The sequence below is a fragment of the Typopeltis vanoorti genome, chromosome 21 (assembly GCF_054136105.1).
Source record: "Typopeltis vanoorti isolate ZY-2024b chromosome 21, IOZ_Tvanoo_1.0, whole genome shotgun sequence".
NCBI lineage: Eukaryota > Metazoa > Arthropoda > Arachnida > Uropygi > Thelyphonidae > Typopeltis > Typopeltis vanoorti.
The window spans coordinates 89,216,103-89,239,433 of NC_143569.1; the positions used below are offsets into that span (position 1 = coordinate 89,216,103).

Here is a 23,331-nt window from a genome sequence, read left to right on the forward strand (position 1 = left end):
AAACTTTTATAATCAAAGAAAATATGAAAAACATAGGACAGCAGGCACACAAATAATGGTTTAGCTTATTGTACTAGCAGTAAAAACTATCTGGCTTTGGAAATTCGCAAGAATGCCATGTATCAAATTTTTAACAGTTATGTTCACACATTCAAAGAAGCTAAAATGATTGTCCAACTCATTTCAACAAATATCAATGGCTTATTTTAAACTCAGCCCTATTTCAGTTCACAATGAACTCAGGCTATTTCGTTTGGCAGGGAAAATTCTACAAACACATAGAGGGGACAGCCATGGGTTCACCAATCTCCCCACCCTTGGTCAACTTCTTTATGGAGACTTTTGAAGAGAAAGCCTTAAACTCTACCCAAAAAACCTACAATATGGCTTCACTACATTGATGATGTGTTCGCTATTTGGCCACACGGCTCTGATACACTCCTCTCCTTCTTAACGCACTTAAACAACCAACACCCTAGAATCAAGTTCACCCTGGAAAAAGAGGAAAACAACAGCCTTCCTTTCCTAGATACACTAGTCACCTGCCAGCCTGATGGAACCTTGGTTTTCTCAGTTTATAGAAAAACCACCCATACAGGCAGGTACATTCACCAACAATCCCCCCCCACCACACACACACACAACAATATGGAGTTATTAAGACACTATACAACAGGGCTAAACTAATCTGTTCAAATGACAATGCCCTAACCACTGAACTAATAAATCACATCTTAACACTTTCTCAGCCAATGGCTACAATCCCCAAAAAATCCAAAAACCAGTAAACCACAGCCCCCACTCCCCTCCTTCACAAAAGAGATTACTGTAAATCCATCACCATTCCCTACATGCGAGGCACCTCGGAAAAAATTACCAAAATCCTGAATAAACATGACCTGACCTCTTGTTACAGACCATATAGAAAATTGGCATCCCTTATCTGCTCCATTAAAGACCAACCACTTCCCCTAGACCTACCTGATGTATACCAGGTCCCTTGCAGCTGTAAGCTGTCCTACTTTGGACAAACAGGCAAGACAGCGAATATCAGAATTTCAGAACACAAGGACTACATCCAGTTTCACCAGTACAGCCACTCTGGGCTTGCAGACCATGCTCTGGATACACACCACAGAATACGGTGGAAAAAAGCCACAGTAATACATCGCAAGTATAAATTTGAAAGACTATTCTTAGAATCAGCCTCAGCCCTAAGAAACATGCCAAACCTCAACAAATTTGGATGCATGAGACTGCCCCAAATTTGGGAGACATACATCTTGAGAACTTCAGCCCAATGGCCAAGAATACCTAGTATAGCCTGCTAGGGGCACCATTAAGACTTTAGGAAAAACAGTAGTTTCCTCGCTTCTATCTTATTTGCTGTTTTCAGTGTCTGCGTGCACGTGTCTTAATCTTATGTTCCCATGAAGATGGCAATGTGACGTTGCTGAAATATAGGAAGAATATATTAAAGTTTATTTTAATTTATATTCCAGTATATGCTGCGAATTCCTTAAGTATTTAGTAATTATGTGCAACCAACGTATAAGCCTTCCTATGAGAATTACATCGTGTATTCAGGTTATAAACACATAATTTAAGCATCACAGGGAGTCCTCTTTCCCCTTACCAAGCAAATTATTACCTGAAGCATCCAGAAGATATTTACCTCCATGCAACCTCAATTCTGGTTTTGGGTATGCTAGCACATAGGACCATATTCTAAAGCTGCAATACCTTTATCCTTAACCAAAATAATTTGATGTCCATATCAAATTCATCACGGAGAACGAAAAGGATGCAAAATTAACCTTCATGGACACCATCTGAACTGACAACTCCAAATATCATAACTCTACCTTCATTAGCTAATACATACAACAAAATTCTGCACATCATCTATCTCAAAAATATATGCATAATCAAAACTCTTCTTAATAGAGCACACATCAACTGCACCAATTCTTATGACATTATCCAAAGAATTATGAAGCAGAATGGCTTCGTTCCATCCAGTGTATCACAGACAGATACAAGCTTGGTCATAAGAACTCCAACTCTGTATATAGAGCTCAAATCATTACTGGAACTTTAAAAACCAATTTCAAGTTTCCTAAAAAAATTAGTTGGCACCCACTTTCTTCCTTTCAACCAACTATTGTAGGATATCTGTATTAAAATTCAGATATCCCACAAATTAAAATAGATTAAATGAATTAAAGTTAAGAAATTAATAACACAGTATTTGTAAAGCTGTTAGTTAAACATTTATTTTTGTATGTTGTGAACAAGATATTTTGTAATGTTATCTTTGGCTATTAGAATCTTGCTTAAAAGTGAAATAAAATTATTAAAATTAGACATTAGCAATTAATTATAACTTTGAATGAGCTGTCAAAAGTTTTGTAATGTTATTATTGTTTGTATGTAGACATAATATTGTTTACGGAATGTCGTAAATGAAGAGAGAAGCGAAAGTTGGCGCTGCAATTCACATTGTGAAAGTGATCAAACGAGCTTACCTTGGTGTATAAAAGATTGTGATAAGAACTATTATAATTTCTAGCAGTTTAATAATGAAATTATAATTAAATAAACTTTTCTGTACTGTGAAGAAAGAACTTCGTCGTTTCAAGCCCAATACTAGAAAGCAATAATGGCAGCACATGATAGTGGACTTGAGCAGAAGTTGCATAGTTGCATTTCTGAGCGTATGTGGAAACAAAAATAATATTATTGAACATTGCTAGGCATTCAGCTGTCCATGGAGTAGAAAAGGAACACAGCAGGAGTAAAGCTGTGGTATTTCTGCATCTTCACTGGACAGAAATTAAAAGAAAAGTCAGAAATAGAAGACAGAGAGGAGATCCTTGGTATAAAGAGATGAGTGAAAAGTTTATTGTAATCATTAATATATAGGATTTATTTTAGCTAAGGCTGAAAAGGAACTTTATTGCTTGCCAGTTCATATAGAAATGAGTCCAGTAAAGTTTGTTTTATTTAAGATTCTCAGTCTGACAAATGATTTCTAATGGTCAATATGGTTTTGGTTATTTCTTCAGATGTTTTCATATAGAAGGCAGAGTTGTTCTGAAGTGTTAAAACAGTCGACAAGGATTTAAGGAGAATGCTGAGACTTTCACATAGAAGGTTAATTCAACCTTAAAGTGATAATATGGTTGATATGGTTTTAAGTAGTTTATTCAGTGGAGTCTGCTGCCACTTTCATACAGAAAGTGAAGTTATTACAAAAGTGTCTTGGATGAAGCAATATGTTTTCTTCAGTGTTCTGTGATTTAAGATACAAGAAGAATTTGATTGCTGTGTTACTGTCATATAGAGAGCATTTTTGTTTTGTGTTAGTCTTTCTCCTATGTGAACTCAAGAAAGAATAACAGTTATGTAGGAGGCAAGAGACTAAGGTTCCAGAGGTTTTGTCCATATAGGACAATATCTGTTAGTTTATGTGACTGTAAAGAAATAGTGTAGTTAGTGTTTTTCTTGTTGCGATTTGAAGAAAATATGCTGGTGCTTGCAAAGTATTTAAGTAGCTCATTTGATGTTGTATATATTTGTGCTTTTTGTAAATTAAATATTTTTATTTTGATTACAAGAGTGTAAAGACTCAATCTCTTAATCGATTTAGTGAGTTAAATAGAAATTTAAGGTTAAATTACAAATGAGATATCCTGGAATACAAACCTGTGTGCAAGGTTAATTAGAAATTTAGTTTCAGGTGCTTTCTATTTATTTTAAATTTAAGAGTTTGATTTACTTCCACACATTACTTCCACATTCATTAAATTTACTTCCGTACTCTGAGAGTGTGACGGAAGTAAATATATACCCTCACATATACTGTCCTGCATGTACCTTTCATCAAGGATAAACAGTTTCCTGTTTCCCTCTCAGGCATTCGCCTAGTTCCTTGTCATTGACTCTTCTCATACTTTGGGCAAACAGGACATTCAGTTCAGAAGGGATTGCAAAGACATCAATCCTACATCCTCTATAACCCTCTCCCTTCAAAAAAAGTCTGGTCTAGAACAGCACAGAGTCACCATGAATTACAGAATCTCCAATATTCATAACATCATAACAGAGCTTCATGGTATAAAAATCAGCCGCAGAAAAAATACATTTATTAAACTTACTAATATTTTGCTGGTTTTCTACCCAGCATCTTCAGAGCACAATTATAACTATGACAAGCACACAGCATCAAACTAAATAATTCTGGAAAATAATTCATATGGTAACTGAAACAGAACTAATGTGCTTATAGGTCTCTGAGAGACTATTTTTAAAATCAGTATTGGCTATGAAGCACTCAACCAACTTCATAAGTATGGTTGCATTAATTTGCCAAATATCTGGAAGACTATCATTTTGAGACCTGATAAAATAACTTCATGGTTATCTGGCCCATAGAGGGCACCAAATAAGAACATTAGTTCAGTTTCAGGTTACCATCTGAAATGTTTTCCACAATTACTTAGTTCAATGCTGTGCACTTGTCACAGTTATAATTGTGTTCTGAAGATGCTGAGTAGAAAACCACCAATATATAATAAATTAATAAAGCATATTTTTTCCTCTCTTGGTCTTGTTTATACCGTGAAGGTGCTATTATGAATAATCAATGACACTAAAGTCTGTCCATACATAGGTCAATAACCTGTTATTTGCACTGATAACTGTTTTAAATTTGTGCACTTATTCAAAGAGTGCTGAAGTGCTACTATATTGTCTTAACTTGAACTAGAATGACTGTTTTCTTAACAAAAATTTGGAGAAGTCTGATCTTTATTAATTGCATTTTTTTAATCATATATATATATATATACAGTCATCCCTCGACTTACGTCCGTGATCCCATAAGGGAATAAATAACATTTTCCGCTATACTTTCGAACAAGATGCAAGCGAGGGTAAGGTAAAGCATGCATAGTGGCAACAGTGTTTTCAGAGGCAAACTCCCTCGGCAGTCGGCACGTGTCTTCAACAGTTCATCTGTTGATTTCGTGTTTGAAAAATATGTTAGTTGTGTATTTATCATTAAATATTTCGCGATGTTTTGTGCAACATGGCCCCTACACGCACAATCAAAAAACCTAATGAAGAATCACGGAAAAAGAGGCGAGCAATTGATCTTGAAACGAAGTTGCAAGTTATAAAGCAACATGAAGCTGGTAAGCCCATCAATGTGATCACGCATGACTTCGGATGGTCTCATTCTACAGTGAGGACCATTTTGAAAAATAAGGATAAAATCATAGAGGCTCTGAAAGGATCTGCTTTCATTACATCGATGATAGTGACTAAGCAACGACAAGGTCCTATTGATGATGTGAAAAAGCTACTTGCATCATGGATAGAAGACCTGAATCAAAAGCACATAGCCCTTAGCACTGTGACCATAACAGCAAAGGCACTAAGTCTCTTCAATATGTTGAAGAAGAAGAAAGCAGGGCTCGATTACGTCTAAAAATTCAACACTTCTTCTGGTTGGTTCATGAGATTCAAGCAGTGTTTTGCACTGCATAATGTGAAAATGTATGGAAATCTGCAAGTGCTGAGAAGGCTGCCAAGGAGTTTGTGGAAAAATTGGATAAAATTATTACGGAGGAAAATTATTTGCCACAGCAAAGATTTAACATGGATGAGACGTTCTTGTTTCGGAAAAAAATGCTAGAGCGGACTTTCATCCACAAAAAGCTAAAATCTATACCTAGTTTTAAAGTTCTTAATGCCCATATTACGATTCTGTTATGGGTAATGTGGCTGGATATAAACTGAAACCATTTGTGATATAGCACAGTGTGAATCTTCAAAAACATTAAGAATCATACTCCCAGTTCATTATCGGAGCAATAAGTAGACATGGATGACTTAAAAATTGTTTGAGGATGCCTTAATCAACTGTTATGCCAGTGAAATAGAAAGCTATTGTGTGAAAGAAAATGTAGAATTTAAAATTTTATTAATTCTAGATAATGCTCCAAGTCATCCGTCTTATAGCAGTGACCTTCACTAAGTTCAAGGTCATTTTCTCCCTCCAAACACTTCTTCATTGATCCAACCGATGGACCAGGGAGTTCTTGCAGTGTTTAAGGCTTATTAACTATGGAGAGCTTTTTCACAAGCCATTTCTATTACTGAAGGAAATGATCATACTCTCATGCAATTCTGGAATACATTCAATATTTTTCATGCTATTAAAAATATTGCTATGCCGTGGGACGAAGTGACCTCTCAATGTATGAGTGGCATATGGAAAAAGACGTTAAAAAGGTTTGTGCATGATTTTGGAAGTTTGTAATAGTAGGCCCAGCAAACAATCTGAATCTCGAAGAGAATGATGACGACATAATTCAACTCAGAAAGTTCCCCTGAAGAGTTAACCAACGAAGAATTGGTCGAACTGGAGGAATAATGTGTTGCAGAAGATTAAAAACGAGAAAAGGAAGAGGGAAAAGAGAAACAGGAAGAGGTAGTTAAACAATTTACAATGAAGGGTCTTGCAGAAATGTTCTTTGCAGTTAGTGATGTTCTCAAAATGGCTGAAGACATGGAACCCAATGTTGAACGCTACTTAATAATAAGAGAAACGAAAGTACATGATGTGTTTGCTTGCTATGAATAAATTTATGATGAAAAGAAGAAGAAGAGGAATAAACAAAGCACACTGGACATTTTCATAAAAAAAAAAAAAAAAATGTTACACCAGAAGGCCACAGCCTGATTGTTCACACAGGGAAGGTAATGAAGATGTAATTGTAGGGAAAGATTTGGGTGATTATTCTCCTGCTTTATAGTGACAGTAACACACAGTACAGTTTATAATAAGAATTAAAAATTAAAATGACTATCATTATTATGGTTTAGTCCCTAACCCCTATAACTCTGTTGATTTAATGTATCAACTTATGTCCTGCCGGATGGAATGGAACCCGGACTTAAGTCGAGGAATGACTGTATACATATATATATATATATTTATTTATTAACCTTATATCTAATGTACTATATCACTCCAGCATGTGGCTCTTATCTCTTGAAATCCATTGTTGTTATTCTACCTTTTTAAGTTCACTGAGGATTATCTGTATGTTTCAGATCAAAATATTGGACTATATACTTTATTAAATAAACTTTCTTATGTCTACATGTTAATATAATTTATTTTTATTTTTTGGAACATACATGAGGAGAATTTCATCAAACTATGTAAATCAAGATCTCAGCAGTGTTATATACACCATTATCTGGTTATCCAGATAGAATAGTAACAGAAAGATTATTCACTAGGTGACATTCCTAAAGCATTACCATTAGGTTTGGTCCATATATTATCTATCTTCCAGTCTATGGCTGCTAGCTAATAAAGCATTTTACAGCTATATCCTTGAAATGAAGAAATGCTGTTTCTATCCATGATGACTTAAATCTAAAACTATTACTTGTATTATATGATTGAAATGGGAAAAACAGGTCTCTGCTCTGGAGTTCAAACTTGGTTTTTGGCAATTTCAAGCTTCCACAAAAACAAAATGGTGGTGGTGTTATCTGAGAGACTAAACACTCACCTACCACCTATGCTGCCTGGCATCTTGGCCTTTTCTCTTTATTATACATTGATCCATATAACAATAATTTATATAAAACAATAGCATAAGTACAAATTTTGGGAATTTTCAAATTCTGGAGATTGGAATAAAAGGGGAGATATGCAGGTAATGATTACTTACAGCTAGATTAGCTCGTGGTTCAAGTGTCAGCCATAGTGTTGTCTGCTGGTCAAGCCTCAGTGATGCAAAAGCCACCATGCTTTCTCCAATCAGATGTTCTCGTCGCATCCGCTCACAACCATACAAACGGAATCTTACTCCCATGCTATTCAGTTCCTCTAGTAACATAAAAAACAAATTCTTTCAAAAGAGACAGCTCCTCTAGATAAAACAACAAATGCAATGAATGCATTTTACCTTATTTTTAATATTTAAAATGTTAACATAATCATAAATTAATTTTATAATTTTTGTTTAAACTCCAAACATTCAGCCATCTCTTTTGGCTGCATTTTGCTTGAATGATATGTAACTGTTTTTTAAATTTTTATGTATTTTATCATTCTTTTTTACCTAATCTCTCTTTATCAATGGCCACTCACAGCTAAATAACTTAGCTTCATAGCAATCTAATTAATGCTCAGATAGGTTAGTTAATTTTATCTGCATGATCTTCTATGCCTCTCTGGTGCACATATTCTTTGACTGATTTCTATCATGCAAGATGAAGAACTTAAGTTTTTTAAGAAACTCACATTTTTCAGGATTTTCTTTTATATGTACATACTCTAAGCTTTAGCCGGTTTGTTTTTAAGGTTTGCGCAATTTTCTTTTGAAAATTAAAGTGGTTCTGTTTGAAATTCAGTTTAACTTGATTAATGTCTAAATAGTAATTATCACATTCTATTGAATATCACAAGCTATGATTATTTACAATAAAGGAAAATAATGAACAGTATATTCTGTCTTAGGTTTTCAAGTAATGGGAATGCATATCTGTAACGTTTGTTTTCTTATTTTCCAGAATTCTTCATACATGGATAATCATAATCACGCATATCAGTGAAATTAGGTAGAAAACATTTACCTTGTTTTGTGCAGTACATTTCAACTGAGGAAAAGATTAACTTTTTTTTTTTTTTTGAGAGGCAAGGAGTTTTATGTCTTCCTGCTGTTATTTAAGACTAGAGAGACTTTCTGAATTTATGAGTAAGGCATTGATGAGAAAATTTATCAGTGTTTCAGTCTAACTTGAGCATTTTACTTTAAATGAAAATTGGAAAAAAATTTATACATACTAAAAGATTGGACAAGTCCCAATAGTTACAATGACAGTTGTGGTAACTATTGAGACTTGACATAACAAAAAAATATCGGCACTATTGTTATGGAAAGTCAGGGGGAATAGTAGACCATGCCTTGAATACACCTTCACACAGGATCAAATGGAAGAAAAAAGTACAACACAGAAGTCATGTCAGAGAGACTGTTTTTGGAATCAGCAGCAGCTTTAAAACATTATCCAAATCTCAAAAGTATAGCTGTATCAATTTACCAAAAATCTGGGAGACAGTTGTTTTAAGATAAAATTAATACTTTTTTTCTCTCTCTCTTTCTTTCTCCTTATTCAACAATAGATGATGCCAATTAGGAGACTTTGGTTCCTTGTGTTATCCATTACAATTATTTTTTTTTAAACTAATCCCACTGTTATACCAAACTGTTGCTATTCGTGTACTGTGCCAAACTATTTTTGTTACATCCTGCATCTGAAGATACTGGATATAATACCAGCAAAATATCAACAAATAAATTAAATATTAATTATTTTTCTATTACTAATTATAATGAAGAGCCAAAGGCTTCAATTCGGCAACATGAACTTATTTAAGTTAAGGGATATTATATCCCATATTGTTTCTTAGCCGAATGAAAACTCAAAGAGTTTCATGCCGAATATAGAAACTATATAAAGTTCGGCGATTCCAAGCGTAAACAAATACCTCGATAGAGCAGCAACTGACCCTTGAAGGTAGTGCAAGCTGAGGCAACTCATAGAAAGGGTGGAGCAAGCTCTGATCACTATTCTTGATATTTACCCATAATGTGAACTTAACTCCTGGGAGCTGTATTAGTGTTCAACATTATGAGAGAAGGTCACGGTTTCGACCTTTTTTGAGGTCTCATCAGTGAGTAGGTAGACCAAGTTAATACCAAGTTTGTAGCGAACAGAACTTACATCCCTTCTATGAGAATTGCCAAGAGGTGTCCTATTAAATTACTAATTATAATGAAGAGCCAAAGGCTTCAATTGGGCGAGTGATCGGAGCTTGCTCCACCCTTTCTATGAGTTGCCTCAGCTTGCACTACCTTCAAGGGTCAGAATGCTGCTCTATCCAGGTATTTGCTTACGCTTGGAATTGCCGAACTTTATATAGTTTCTATATTCGGCATGAAACTCTTTGAGTTTCTTATTCAGCTAAGAAACAATATGGGATATAATATCCCTCAACTTAAATAAATATTTTCTATTATTCTGTGTTGTGAATTAATACCATTAAATAAACTGACATATCACTGATGATCTGTATTCCAGTGATAGAAAGAACACAGGGGGAAAAATTATAAAGTTGGCTCACTTATAGAAAATGAGATGATATCGATCCCAACATTAACAAAGTTCTGAATATGCACTGTCATGCATTACATTAGTTTTTCTACAGTATGCTTCACTACTTACCTGAAGTGACTAAGTAAAGTATATTTTAAAAGAGAATCAGAAATTCAGGGTATCTAAGAGATGGGTTTAGCAACCAAATTGCCAAAAAATAATGCAGATATTGGTAATTCACAAGAATAGGGGTGGGAATTATGAATGGATTTTCATTACATCACTCACTGTGATGTAATTTTCATTACATCACAGTGAGTTTTGTTTTTCTTGCCAAAATCCAACTGGCCAAGATGGTGTTAGATGAGATGTGAAAACTCTTAACATCTTTTGCTCTGCAATGCATTAGTTTTAGAGCAAATCGCAAATGCAGTCTATATCTCCTCTGCTACCCAGTATGGCATTTACCAATACATAATAAGTATTTCTTACCTGACCACACAGATTAAATTACTGCTTCCTACTAATTTTTAGTATTTACATTATTGTTTTATGTATTTAGGAATCTATATTTAATTATTAATATTTCTCAATATTAATATAAATTTATTAATATTTATTAATCTTAATCTACATAATCTAAATTTGCTTCAGATGCATATTTAATTCCAAGTCTGAAGTAATGGCAAGTATTACTCTAAGATAGTGATTTTCAACCTTTTCCATAATACGGCACACTAAAAATATATTCTTTTAATTATTTTGATGATCTGGCAAAAATAGGCAAAATTTTGATCGATTTATACACACAAGAATAGGGAAGACCAGATACTAATAAATAAATGCGCCAATTACGACATTATTTCTTTCAATTAATTTGTTTTCATAAATCTCGCGGTACACCTGAAGACCTCTCGCGGAACACCGACTGAAAATCGCTGCTCTAAGCTAGTCAACACACATTTTTTATTGTTTGCTTCCTTTTCATTAGCAGACAGACAGATGTGAATTATTATTATTATACATGTCTGCAAGGATATATGCTTTGCATTATGGGATACTAAGAAAAGTATGTGAAGTCATTAGCTTCTATATACGAGTTGCTCCAGTCCTGAAAATACTTCAGGTGCAAACTTTGTTTGCTTCCACTTGGATAAAGGATTAAACCAAATATATAATTTCTCATCATCATCAAATTCCTGACATGTACCCTCTAGGAGTGTACAGGATATGAGATTACTACATGAAAAATTTACATCATTACTAACTTCCTATCTACAATTTCCCTCCATATCAGTCTGTTATTTGTCAAGACTCCAACATTATTAGATCTTATATTTCTATTGTCTAAGGCACTTTGTACCATATCAATCCACCTATATCTTGGTCTTCCTCAACCTGGAGGAAAAATTAGCAGTTGTTTCGCTAATCTTTCCTTGCCCATTCTGTTTAAGTGACCATACCAGCTGAAATTAGCTCTGCTAATGCTTTCCTGGATGCTGACAACGTCTAGTTCTTTCCTAATATCCTTTTTTTTTAATATGATATTGCATTGATGCCATCTGTTCACGCCTCTAATCTTTCTCAGGACTCTCATATCAGCAGTCTCTAGGCTTTGATCAAGTGTTTTACTTCTGACACAGCTCTCAGATCCATAAGTTAAAACCGGTTTGAACACTGTCTTGTATACAGCTAATTTAGTTCCGACTAATTTTTCTCTTATTCCATATGAATTTATTCAATTAACTTCCTACGATACCAACTTTGTTGATTCTGTTTTCTATTTCCATATTTAATTTACCTTCTTCACTAAAAATCGTGCCTAAGTAGCTGAAATGTTTTACTTGTTCCACAGGTTCCCCGTTCCCAACACAGTTGACATGTTCAACAATTCGACCTATTTTCATTGTCTTTGACTTTTTAATGTTCACCTTCATACCATATCTATTCCAACAGTTATTCAATTTAGTCAGGGAATCTTGCAAACTTGAAGAGGATTTATTTAGAAGAATAACATCGTCCACATAAAGCAAAAAGCTGACATTAAAATCTCCAATTCTGATATCATGATTAATACCACTTTCGTTCATAATGTGATCCATATAGATAATGAATAACAGAGGGGATAATGTACATCCTTTTCTCACACCAGATTTAACATTAAACCATCTTCCTATACTTCCTTCAATTCTAATGGTGACTTACAACTCAAATATAGACTAAGTATTGCTTGATATGATGAACCATTGACACCATATAACTGTAGCGTATTGAATAGCTTTTCCCTTGGCACCTTGTCATATGTTTTTCCAGATCGACAAAACTTAAATACAGATCTTTGTTATATTCCCATGCTTTCTCAACTATTTGTCGTAAAGTGAAGATCTGATCCTGACAGCCTCTATTTTGCCAGAATCCAGCTTGTTCGTCATCAAGCTTTTCTTCCACAATTCTTCTCAACCGTTTCTCAAGTATACTTCCATAAATCTTGCCAGGAACACTCAGTAGGGAAACACCTCTCTAATTCACACATTCAGTTTTATTTCCCTTTTTATATATGGGTACTATGAGAGCTCTACTCCAATTATTGGGAATTCGTCCCTCTGTCCAGGCTTTCTGAACTATGCAGTGCAGCCACTGTAAGACTTTTATACCACCATACTTCAGCATTTCTGGTCGAATATCATCTACTCCTGCTGCCTTTCCACAGTTCAAGCCTTTGATGGCTTTTTCTACTTCAAGTATGGATATGTATTCCTGACTGTATGCCTGTTGAGTGTTTTTTGCCACTATGCTATCACTGTTTGTTTCATTTAGCAATTTTTCGAAGTAATTACTCCATACTTCAAGGATATCTTTTTTCTCCTGTTTTCATGTCACCTTTATCATCTCTAACTCCTTTTACAGCAATCTTTCCTCCATTTCTAAGCTTCTTCAACAACCTCCAGAATATCTTACCACCTTCTTGATATTTATTTTCTATGTTCTTGCCAAATTCTTCCATGACTTTTGTTTAGCTGGTTTTACACAGTGTTTAGCTTTGTTACATTTGTCTCAGTATTCTCTAAGAGCACAAGCTGACTTATTTGTCAGGAACTTTTGATATGATTTCTTCTTTTCCTTCACTGCCTCTTTAACTTCCTGTGTCCACCATGGAGTTGTGATTTTTCTATCTTTGCAGACTACCTCATCACATGCCTCTCTGGCTGAATCAATCAATGTTTTCTTCAGAGTTTGCCACTGAATCTCCAAGATTTGGTTCCTGTTCTCAAAATCTTTCATTTTTTCTTCAATAATCTTTGTGTATTTTAGTCTACAGTTCACATCTGAGAGCTACTCAACTTTTATTCGCTTTAAAACTTTCTTACACGTTATTCTTTTCAATATGAAATTCAATTTTATCCTGCTCAAGACTAAATAGTGATCACTTCCAATTTCAAATCCTCTGTACACTCTGGTGTCCTGCACCAGGGAGAAAACATCACTATAAACAATAACATAGTCAATGAGAATTTTCTTATTCCTTGCTTCTTCTCTCCATGTGAATTTGTGAACATTTTTATGTTGGAACATGGTGTTAGTAATAACCAGTCCATGTCCTGAGCAGAAATCCAACAGGTATTTGCCATTATTATTAGCTTTGCTCTTTTCTCCAAATTTTCCCAATATATTTTTGTATGTTTGACAATCATTTCCTGCTCTGCTATTTAGATCCACAACAAGGACCAGCTTTTCCTTTTTCATTGTGTCAGCTGCTTTCTCTAAATCCTCAACATGGTGGACACAGGAAGTTAAAGATTCAGTGAAGGAAAAGAAGAAAGCATATCAAAAGTTCCTGGACAATTAGACTTATTTGTGCCTAAGGTCCCACAGAAGGCAAAAATAAGTCTAATTGTCCAGTTCCCCATTCTGATATTTGCCCACATCACTCTTCTTGAGATTGCTTGCCATTCAAGAAGATTAGCCTCGTATTTAGTGTTGAATACAATGGCTAATCCTTTTCCTTGATTGTCATTGCTTGAATATAACATTTTGTATTTATTGCTCAGAAAGATATCACCAGTTTTTGTCTTTTTTGTTTCAGTCACCCCTATTATGTCGATCTGGTACTTATCTAATTTCTCAGTAAGCTCCATTTCATTGCCAGTCAGGCTTCTTATGTTGATAGTACCGATCTCTAACTCTAGTGATGTTGAGTTGGGTTGTTTTTTCAGACTTTTCCAGTAGCTGACTTTTCGCTGTTCACCCTGGTTTCCTGGTGAAAACAACGGGGGCCTTGTTTAACCAGGCGAACTTCCAGCCGGCATGAAATTTTGTCATGTTGTACCATCATTTTGTATTTTGGTTTAAGCCAATAAGAATACAATTTGGTCAGCTAAATCCCAAATTGCTAGCCCATCCTCGTTTATTCAGTATCCAGGTAGATACCCAACAGGGAACCTCGAAAAGGTGAGGATTGGACATTAGGTCATAAGCCCTGTCGGTTCTCCGCATTCCTTTAAAGGCTATGTGGAGGTCTCCTCTCAGTTATACAGCTTTGACCCTTAAGATATTATAATAATAATATCTGAGGAGAAATAATGAAGTAATAATGAAACTAATCATTATGTCCAAATAGAATATACTTAATTACTTATCCTCTTCAATCAATGTTCTCCATCAGACTCTGCTTTGATTTCTCTTCCCTAGTTCATCTTGGTGTGTGCCTTATTATGTTTTCCAGTGGGTACAATTCCATATCTGTTTCAGCTATATCCTTTTTGTTATTTCTGTTTTGATGTCATGTTGATTTGTTTATTAATTATCTTGAAAAGAGTAAAACAATAACCTGGGAACATTATTTTGATCTTTTAACCAGACTAGATGAAAAAATTCGTGAGGAAAGACCAGTTTGCAGGGGGAAAAAATCATCTTTCATCAGGACAATGCACCTGCCCACCTGTTGGCAGGTGCATTGTCCATGGGAAATGTTCCCTTAATTCCAAATCCTTTAATTTTCCCTTAATGGGAAAATTAAAGGATCTGCACTATGAATTGTTGGCACATCCACCCTATTCCCCAGATTTGGCTCCCTCTGACTTCTGCATTTTTCTTCGAATCAAGAGGTGTTTGCTCACAGCAGATCAAAAATGCACTCGCATGAAAATCTGAACAGTGCTTGGATAATTTCAACAAGAATAAAACTGATTTTGTGTCGATTTATTACTATGGATGAGACTTGGATTCACCATTACACACCAGAATCCAAGCTGTAGAGAAGTATTTTGCAGATCTTACTGAGAAACTACAGGGACAGGATAATGGTGCTGCAGCATTGCTGGAATAAATGTATTCGTCTTAAGGGAGATTATGTTGAAAAATGAAAATAATTTTGAAATTATAAATTCGTTTTTTTCATTGTTAGGCCGATTCTTATTATCTTCCTTTGACCTCTATTTATGTAAGTCTGCAGTTTATTTAAATTTGTTTTTGGCTAATCTCCAAATTTCTGACCCACATAGCAAAACAGTCTTCACATTTGTGTTGAAAAGTCGTATTTTTGTCTTGAGATTTATTCATTTAACTGCCCATTCGGTTTCTTATTGTATTAAAAGCGATTTGGGCTATTTTTGTGTTTTATTTTTTTATATTACCTTCTGTTCCTCCTTCAGTGCTCACTGCTGATCCAAAATAAACAACGATATCTGGCTTTGTTCTGGCTTAATCTTCATTATTTTCGTTTATTTTTAAGCCACACATGGAGACTTTCAGATTTAAATTATCTATTTTCCTTTGTATATGTTGATGCTTTTGAGCTAGAAAACATATATCATCAACAAAATTTAGATTATTTAATTTATTTCCCCATTCCCAATCAATATTAGTGCTTTCATCTATTGTATTTCTCATCACCCAGTCTATTACAATTAAGAAGACTGTGGAAGAGAGTATGCAGCCTAGCCTTATACTTCTTATATTTGACAAATTATATTCTTTTAATCCCTTATCCAAATGAAAGCAAACAAAGTTTGTGCGTGAAGCATCTTCACATCTAAGCTATTTATAAGTATAGGCCAGTGACTTCATATCAACTGCTTTAGTATCTTACAATGTAAAGCACACTTCCTTTCAGAATTTATTTCAGCCAGACCCACTTATGAGAACTCAGAGGTTGAAACCAGTTCGGACAGCATCCCTTCCCAGATGCAGAAATCATATATTATCCATATATAAGGAGCAAAAAAAACGTATCATTTTATTAAAATACTCTGGATTAGAGATGGCTGAAGAAGTTTTTTTCTCTTGGTTACAAAGTAAATTATACATAACAAGAAATTATATTCTTGTTTAATCCTTTATCTAAGTGTAAGCAAACAAAGGTCTGTGTAGTGATCCTTCTCATAATATGGGAAGTCCAAAAGAAAATGTGCTTCGGATTATGAGATACTAAAGCAACTGATGTGAAGTCAACAAGATACTTCACACACAAACTTTGTTCTTGCACTTGGAAAAAGGAGTAAACAAAAATATAATTTCTTGCCAAGTATAATATATTTTGTGATTAACTAAAAAAACTTCTATGGGAGAGTAATATTTCATATTACTCTCTCAGCTTTTGAAACTTTAAAAAGTTTCAAAAAACTTTTGGCATGGGCTGTCTGGGTTTTGAATCAATTAAGATGTGAACCTGTCCAAATTGTCTGAACATTTTTCTTTTATTAGCATTTTTGATTAAGGACTTCACTGGCTTTGCAGCTGTTTCAAAATGGAGATTATCACCAGGAACCAGACAGTAATATCAAAAGGAAAATATACAGACATTTTGTGCACAATGTGCCTTAAGCAATGAAATGCCAAGTAACCTCCTGCCGAGTATAGAAATTTGAAGTGATGATAGAGGATAGGTGTTAGCATTGGAGTATGAGTACAATTAGAGAGATACCATTGGGACCAGAAGACTTAAGTATGTAGCATTCTTCTTATGTTTTTTTGCTGAAAAACCACAGAAAGCATACAGTGCTCAGTTACTGGCATGGAAGAAGGCAATATGCCTTCGTCATCTATGCAGGAGTTGAAGGAAAAGGATGATATCAAGAGGTTAGCTTTATCCTTGGGTCTGTAACAGTAACAATGTTCCTATCTGGATGAGAGTGGTGTGTGTGTGTGGTGGTGGTGGTGGGGGGGAATGAAGTACAAGTGAGTAGAAATTGCATCCAATGACCTTTGCAAGGTACCAGAAGGTGTTTCGATTTGGACAAGAAGTGAGGTGCTGTTACTGGTCTTGATGAAGCTGTATTTGGATTTGCTAATGGTAGTAATGAATTTACTGCATGCTTCAGCATAGCTAAGTGTGAAGTTGGGTTCTTGTTGAGAGATCTGCAGTAAGCTAAGTCCCCTTCCCCAACCTTCCAATTGCTTTCACACATCTTCTATTGAACCAAGGCTTTGAAAATGGATGAGAATTTTGGGTAGAATGATGGTTGAAGGATAAACCAATTTAAAGAAAGAGAAAATGCATGCTAGGACAAATGATAGGCTATGTATTAATTTTATTTGTTTATTTATTTTTATATAAAATAAAAAAATTTATATAATTTGAAGATCTAAAAATTATACAAATACAAATTTAACACATGAATAAGTTTCCTAGTTTATAAATTATGTTATAGACAAACTCATACATAACTGGGTTGCAGAATGGTGTACCATATTATTACAATAAAAACAGCATTAACAATTAATTTCTTTTTCTAATATTAATCTAGTATATACAAGAGGTTGCAAATTATGGCATGTCAGCGCTATGTGTAACAAATGGTTAAAAAGAACCTATTGAAGTTATTTGTTTAAATAATACTACTGCCTTTTAAAACAAAAGCATTAAACATTTTTAGAAAATGTTTTCAGTGCAAGTCTTCAAATATAAGAATGATCTTCTCAGGTTTTCACCAGGTATGGAACTTTTAGGACTAGCAGGTGTAGAATGAAAAGTAGTGTCTCGAATGCTAAAGACACCAAGTTTATTTTGGAGGGTAATGTACATGCTAGGAAAGGCTAGACATGCTAGTTGATCCAAGAAGAGATATCTGACCTTGTCAATAGATCAAACCTGGTGAACCTGAGAAGAAACTCATTCTTCATTAGAAAAACCTTGTTGTGCGCAAACATTCTAGATCTTGAAGCCTAGAATGTTTGTGCACAACAAGGTTTTTCTAATGAAGAGAAACAGAATGCACTGTCACAAAAAATAATTCCATGTTCTTGTGGTCTTGCTTACATAGGGCAAACATCGAGAAGTTTGGAAATTAGACAAAAGGAGCATACTGGAGAGACATCAATAACAACTGAGAAGACAGTTCAGGCCTGGTGTTCTATTTTGCCCACAGTCACTGAAGTTGTCTTCTATGTAAGGCATGGAGCTCTTGTCCCAATAATGAATGGGACAAGAGCTCCATGTCTTACATAGAAGACAAGTTCAGTGCAAGTAACATCAAAGAGGCTATGATGGTAATTCACTCACAAGGCACTCTCAACAGAAACCAACAATAAGAAAAACTGACATAAACTGGGTTTTATATTGGCCGAAGGATTTGAATTGATGCTAAGTAAGAAATATCAACACGTTTCACTAACTTAGCTGTTGGGCTTCTTCAGGGTGAATAAAAGTGATACAAAACAACTTAAACATTTAAACTGTTCATGAAAGAATGAACCGAATACAATTGTATTTTTTTACATATACAGAAGAAAGCGTACATCAAATACATGGAGCGTGTATGATGTCAACTGTTGTTATGCAGGAACGTTCTGTAATTAGCAGCAAAATTTAACTCTGGCATGCTTAATGATCTTATGAGGGTCTTCCAAATATCAGCTAGAATTAATCCTTGGTTTCTATTGAGGTTATGTTTAGAACGAATGACTGTTATGGCTTCTTTTATGTATCGGGAATGGAAATCTTGCTCTAAATAGGGCATGGAGCTTTTGTCCCATTGGATGGTATGGTTTGTCCTCGAGAAATGAAGGGCTAACCCAGAATTGTCTTCTCTGTTATTGTTTACATCTCCTATGTGCTCTCTTTTTCTAATTTCCAAACTTCTTGAGGTCTGACCAATGTAATTTAATCCAAATGAACAGGGGATGTTTAGACACCGGCATATTTGAAGAAGGCATGACTGTCTTTCAGAGATCTTAAAAAATGCAGATAGGCTTTAAACATTTACGATGCTTAGTTTTTGAAAAATGTGGTGCGAAGATGTGAAGTGCAAGTATCGAACTGTGTTGGTTGGTTTGCGATAGACTGCAAGGCTGATATGTCCATCCATTTGATTCTTAATTAAAGTATCCAGGAATGGTAATTGTTTGTCCTTCTCAAGTTCTAAGGTGAACTTTATTTTGTGATGGAAGGAGGTGATCTTGGTAAGAAAATCAAAAAGATCTTTTTCTGTGTTTTTCCATACAATAAAAAATGTCATCCACTTGCCTCCACCACACTGTGGGTTTAGGGTCTAATTGAGACAAAATGTCATTTTCCAGTTTCTCCATAAAGAGATCTGCACAAGGGGGAGGGGGGGAAGAAGGCTGCCCATTGTGAGGTTTGTTAATTGTTTGTAAATCATTCCATTCCATAAGAAAAAATTAGATTTTAGGCAATAATGGAAAAGAGAAGTAATGTCTTGAGGGAAGAGGTTTCTCAAAATGCTGATTACTTTTTCTACTGGAACAACAGTAAATAAGGATATTACATCCAGGCATGCAAGAATGTCTGTTTCGGAGATCGAGATGTTCTTTAATTTGTCAACGAAATGTTGTAAATTTTTTATGTAGGTATCTGAATTACGGATGTGTGCCTTAAGGAGACTTGCGAGGTGTTTCGATAATAAGCATGTAGGAGAATTAATTCCATCCACTACAGGCGCAGTGGTATTCCATTTTTATGCACTTTGGGAGAGCCATATAGTCGTGCTGTTAGTGGATGCAATGACTTTAATCTTCGTTTTAAGTCTGTTGGCCAGCTGTGTATATTACGTAACAAGTTGTTTGTTTCGTTGCGATTTTTTCTTGTTTTTTCATCATACACATGCTAAAAAATAGGGCCTCTTGAATCACTACAGAAGATAAAGATCTAAAAGATGAACTATCCCACATATCAAAAACCCTGATAGACAATGGTTACCCAAAAAAATTGATCCATAAGATACTTTTCTGCAACCCCCCACAACAACAACAATCTGAGGAAATACGTTATAAATCCACCATCGCCATTTCTTATGCTGGGACAGTTTCTAAAAAGACTGCTACACTTCTCAAGCCACATGAAATACGAGTGACTTTTAAATCTTTAAAGACTATCTGCCATTTTTTAAGATCTCCGAAAGACAGTCATACCTTCTTCAAATATGCCGGTGTCTATAACATCCCCTGTTCATGTGGATTAAATTACATTGGTCAGAGCTCAAGAAGTTTGGAAATTAGAAAAAAAGAACACATAGGAGATGTAAACAATAACAAAGAAGACAATTCTGGGTTAGCCCTTCATTTCTCGAGGACAAACCACACCATGGAATGGGACAAAAGCTCCATGCCCTATTTAGAGGAAGATTTCCGTTCCCAATACATAAAAGAAGCCATAACAGTCATGCGTTCTAAACACAACCTCAATAGAAACCAAGGATTAATTCTAGCTGATATATCTGGAGGACCCTCATAAGATCTTTAAGCATGGCAAAGTTAAATTTTGCTGCTAATTACAGAACGTTCCTGCATAACAACAGTTGACATCATACATGCTCCATGTGTTTGATGTACACGTTCTTCTGTATTTGTAAAAAAATACAATTGTATTCGGTTCATTCTTTCATGAACAGTTTAAGTGTTTAAGTTGTTTTGTATCTCTTTTATTCACCCTGAAGAAGCCAAACAGCTAAGTTGGTGTAATGTGTTGGTGTTTCTTACTTAGTATCAATTAAAATCCTTCAGCCAATATAAAACCCAGTTTATGTCAATTTTTCTTACTTTCAGATGGTCGAAAATAGCATAAAATCATTAAGAAATCAACAATGATTTCATGTGATATTTGGAAGTCACTTATTAGATCTTTCAACACATCAGACTTCAACTTTTACTTTTTTGCCCCCCATCGTGTATACTTGCTAAACAATGACTGATCCATGCTCCATGTGTTTCTGTTTTTTATTTTTGTGTAACAGTTCCTACATATTCAGCTTTTGGTTATGTAATGGTTCATGTTTATCACTTATTGTATATTTGTTTGTTCTTCCTAACCCAGAAGAAGCCACTAACATATATGGCAAAATTAGTAGGTTTGATTAAATATCTATTATGGCATTAAATCCAGTGTTAATTATTTTTTGTAACATTCGTTTTTTCAGTCAATAAAATTAACATATTCATCAATAATGCACTATCTTCAGCAAAACTATCAGTAGGATTTGAGATCAGTGAAGGAAAGTCAAAATGGATGAAAAGATGGAGTCCCTGGGATACTTTGGTATGAGTGAAGAAATCTGAGGAGAAGAGCCATCAACATAAAAACACACAGAAAATAAAGCAAAAATATTTTTTGTTTTCTTTTTATGCATTTTATTAAATGAGGAAAAACAAATTCAAAATTAAATTCCAACTGCAAATTCTGCTTACCTGGTGTTATACGATTAAATATAAAGTTCTCATTAAACTGTGGTTTACCTCCATGTCGTATTTTTGTCTTAAACTTTTGTCTTTTGTGAGGAAGTAACAATAATCTCACCTATTTATTAGGAGAAATAAACTAATAAGTGATTCTACATTTTATTTTATTTGCTATTATTATATTGTAGATTTAATACAAAGATCAGAGATAACATAAATTAATAGATACATTTATAAAGATCATAAAAATAGTATAAAAGCCAAACTAGTTGGCTCAGTGGTTAGTGTCTCTGCTACTATTAAACCAACAAATCAAGAGTTTGAATCTCAACAGGAATGGAAATTTGCAAAAAGCTAGCTTGAAACAAGATAAGAATGGATGAATGTATTATGCTACAAATGATGTACTAAGAGATTGGAATCCTTTTAAGTGGTGCAACTGACAGAATTACATTTAACACAAAACACTTGTGAAGAAAAAATTAAATAAGTAAATAAAATTACACTGATTACAATCACTTAACAGAATTTCCCACCTTTTGATATGGATAAATTATCATTCCAGTTCAAATTATGATTATGTATTAGAGCTTCAGACCTCTTCTTTGACATGCATCCATGCCTAAAATGGACTTAGTATGTATGAGTCTGGTGTCATCCTATATTCAATGTTACCCCACTGTTAATGCCATTTTAAGCCAAACAGATGTGCAATTCATCATAATATTTGTAGTCTTAGTGTTCATTAAACTTCTCTATGGAACAGCAAACTCAACCAAATAAAGAGGTGGCATTCTCAGGGAACTTAAAAAAATCACATAATTTATAAATAACTTTGTCAGTTGTGTCATGCAAAGGATTCCAATCTGTTAGGAATTGTCCTGAAAAATGTCTTGAACAGGTGGCCAATTTCTTACCTTGTTTCAAACTAGCTTGTGGTATCCCTGAGAATAAAGTCAGTTACTATTTGATATACCTGATGTTTACATTATCAATAAATATATATTCTTTACTGTGCTTGCATGCATTCTTATAGAATCTAAAGTTAGTGCTATGCAATTAATTATAGTTCTCATTAAACTGTGGTTTTTTGTCTTAAACTTTTGTTTTTTATGAGGCAGTAACAATAATCTCATGTATTTATTAAGAGAAATAAACTATTATGTGACTTCAAATGTATGGAAAGGCTTGTGTTAGCAGTACATGTTGATTAATTTTAACAGTATAGATGAGAACATAGACTGATAAGAAAATAACTATTTATTAACTTATTGCTGATATTTTGCTGGTCATCTTCAGATCACAAAAACAGTTTGTCACAGTATGTGAAAGAACAACAATCTGGTATACTGGTGTTCTTTAACAATTGTTGCTAGACCTGACTTGCCATAGCAATAGTGCCGGATATATTTTTTGTGTTCACTAATGTGGATGCCCATAGTTCTTCCTGTCTGTCCATAGTAGGCTCGATCACACGAACAGGGGGCACTTCATAAACTCTTGGATGTGATA

General features: G+C 34.5%; 1 protein-coding gene across 1 annotated transcript in view; it reads right to left on the reverse strand.

Moving 5' to 3' along the window:
* The window catches only part of Syt14 (Synaptotagmin 14), a 186,673-nt gene that overhangs the window by 43,929 nt on the left and 119,413 nt on the right, over window positions 1-23,331 (reverse strand). Inside the window, exons 8-9 of the mRNA XM_090411194.1 lie at window positions 21,829-21,937; window positions 7,758-7,915 (exon numbers count right to left, since the gene is read on the reverse strand). Of these exons, the coding sequence (XP_090267320.1) occupies window positions 7,758-7,915; window positions 21,829-21,937 (267 nt within the window). The remainder of the gene's footprint in view (window positions 1-7,757; window positions 7,916-21,828; window positions 21,938-23,331) is intronic.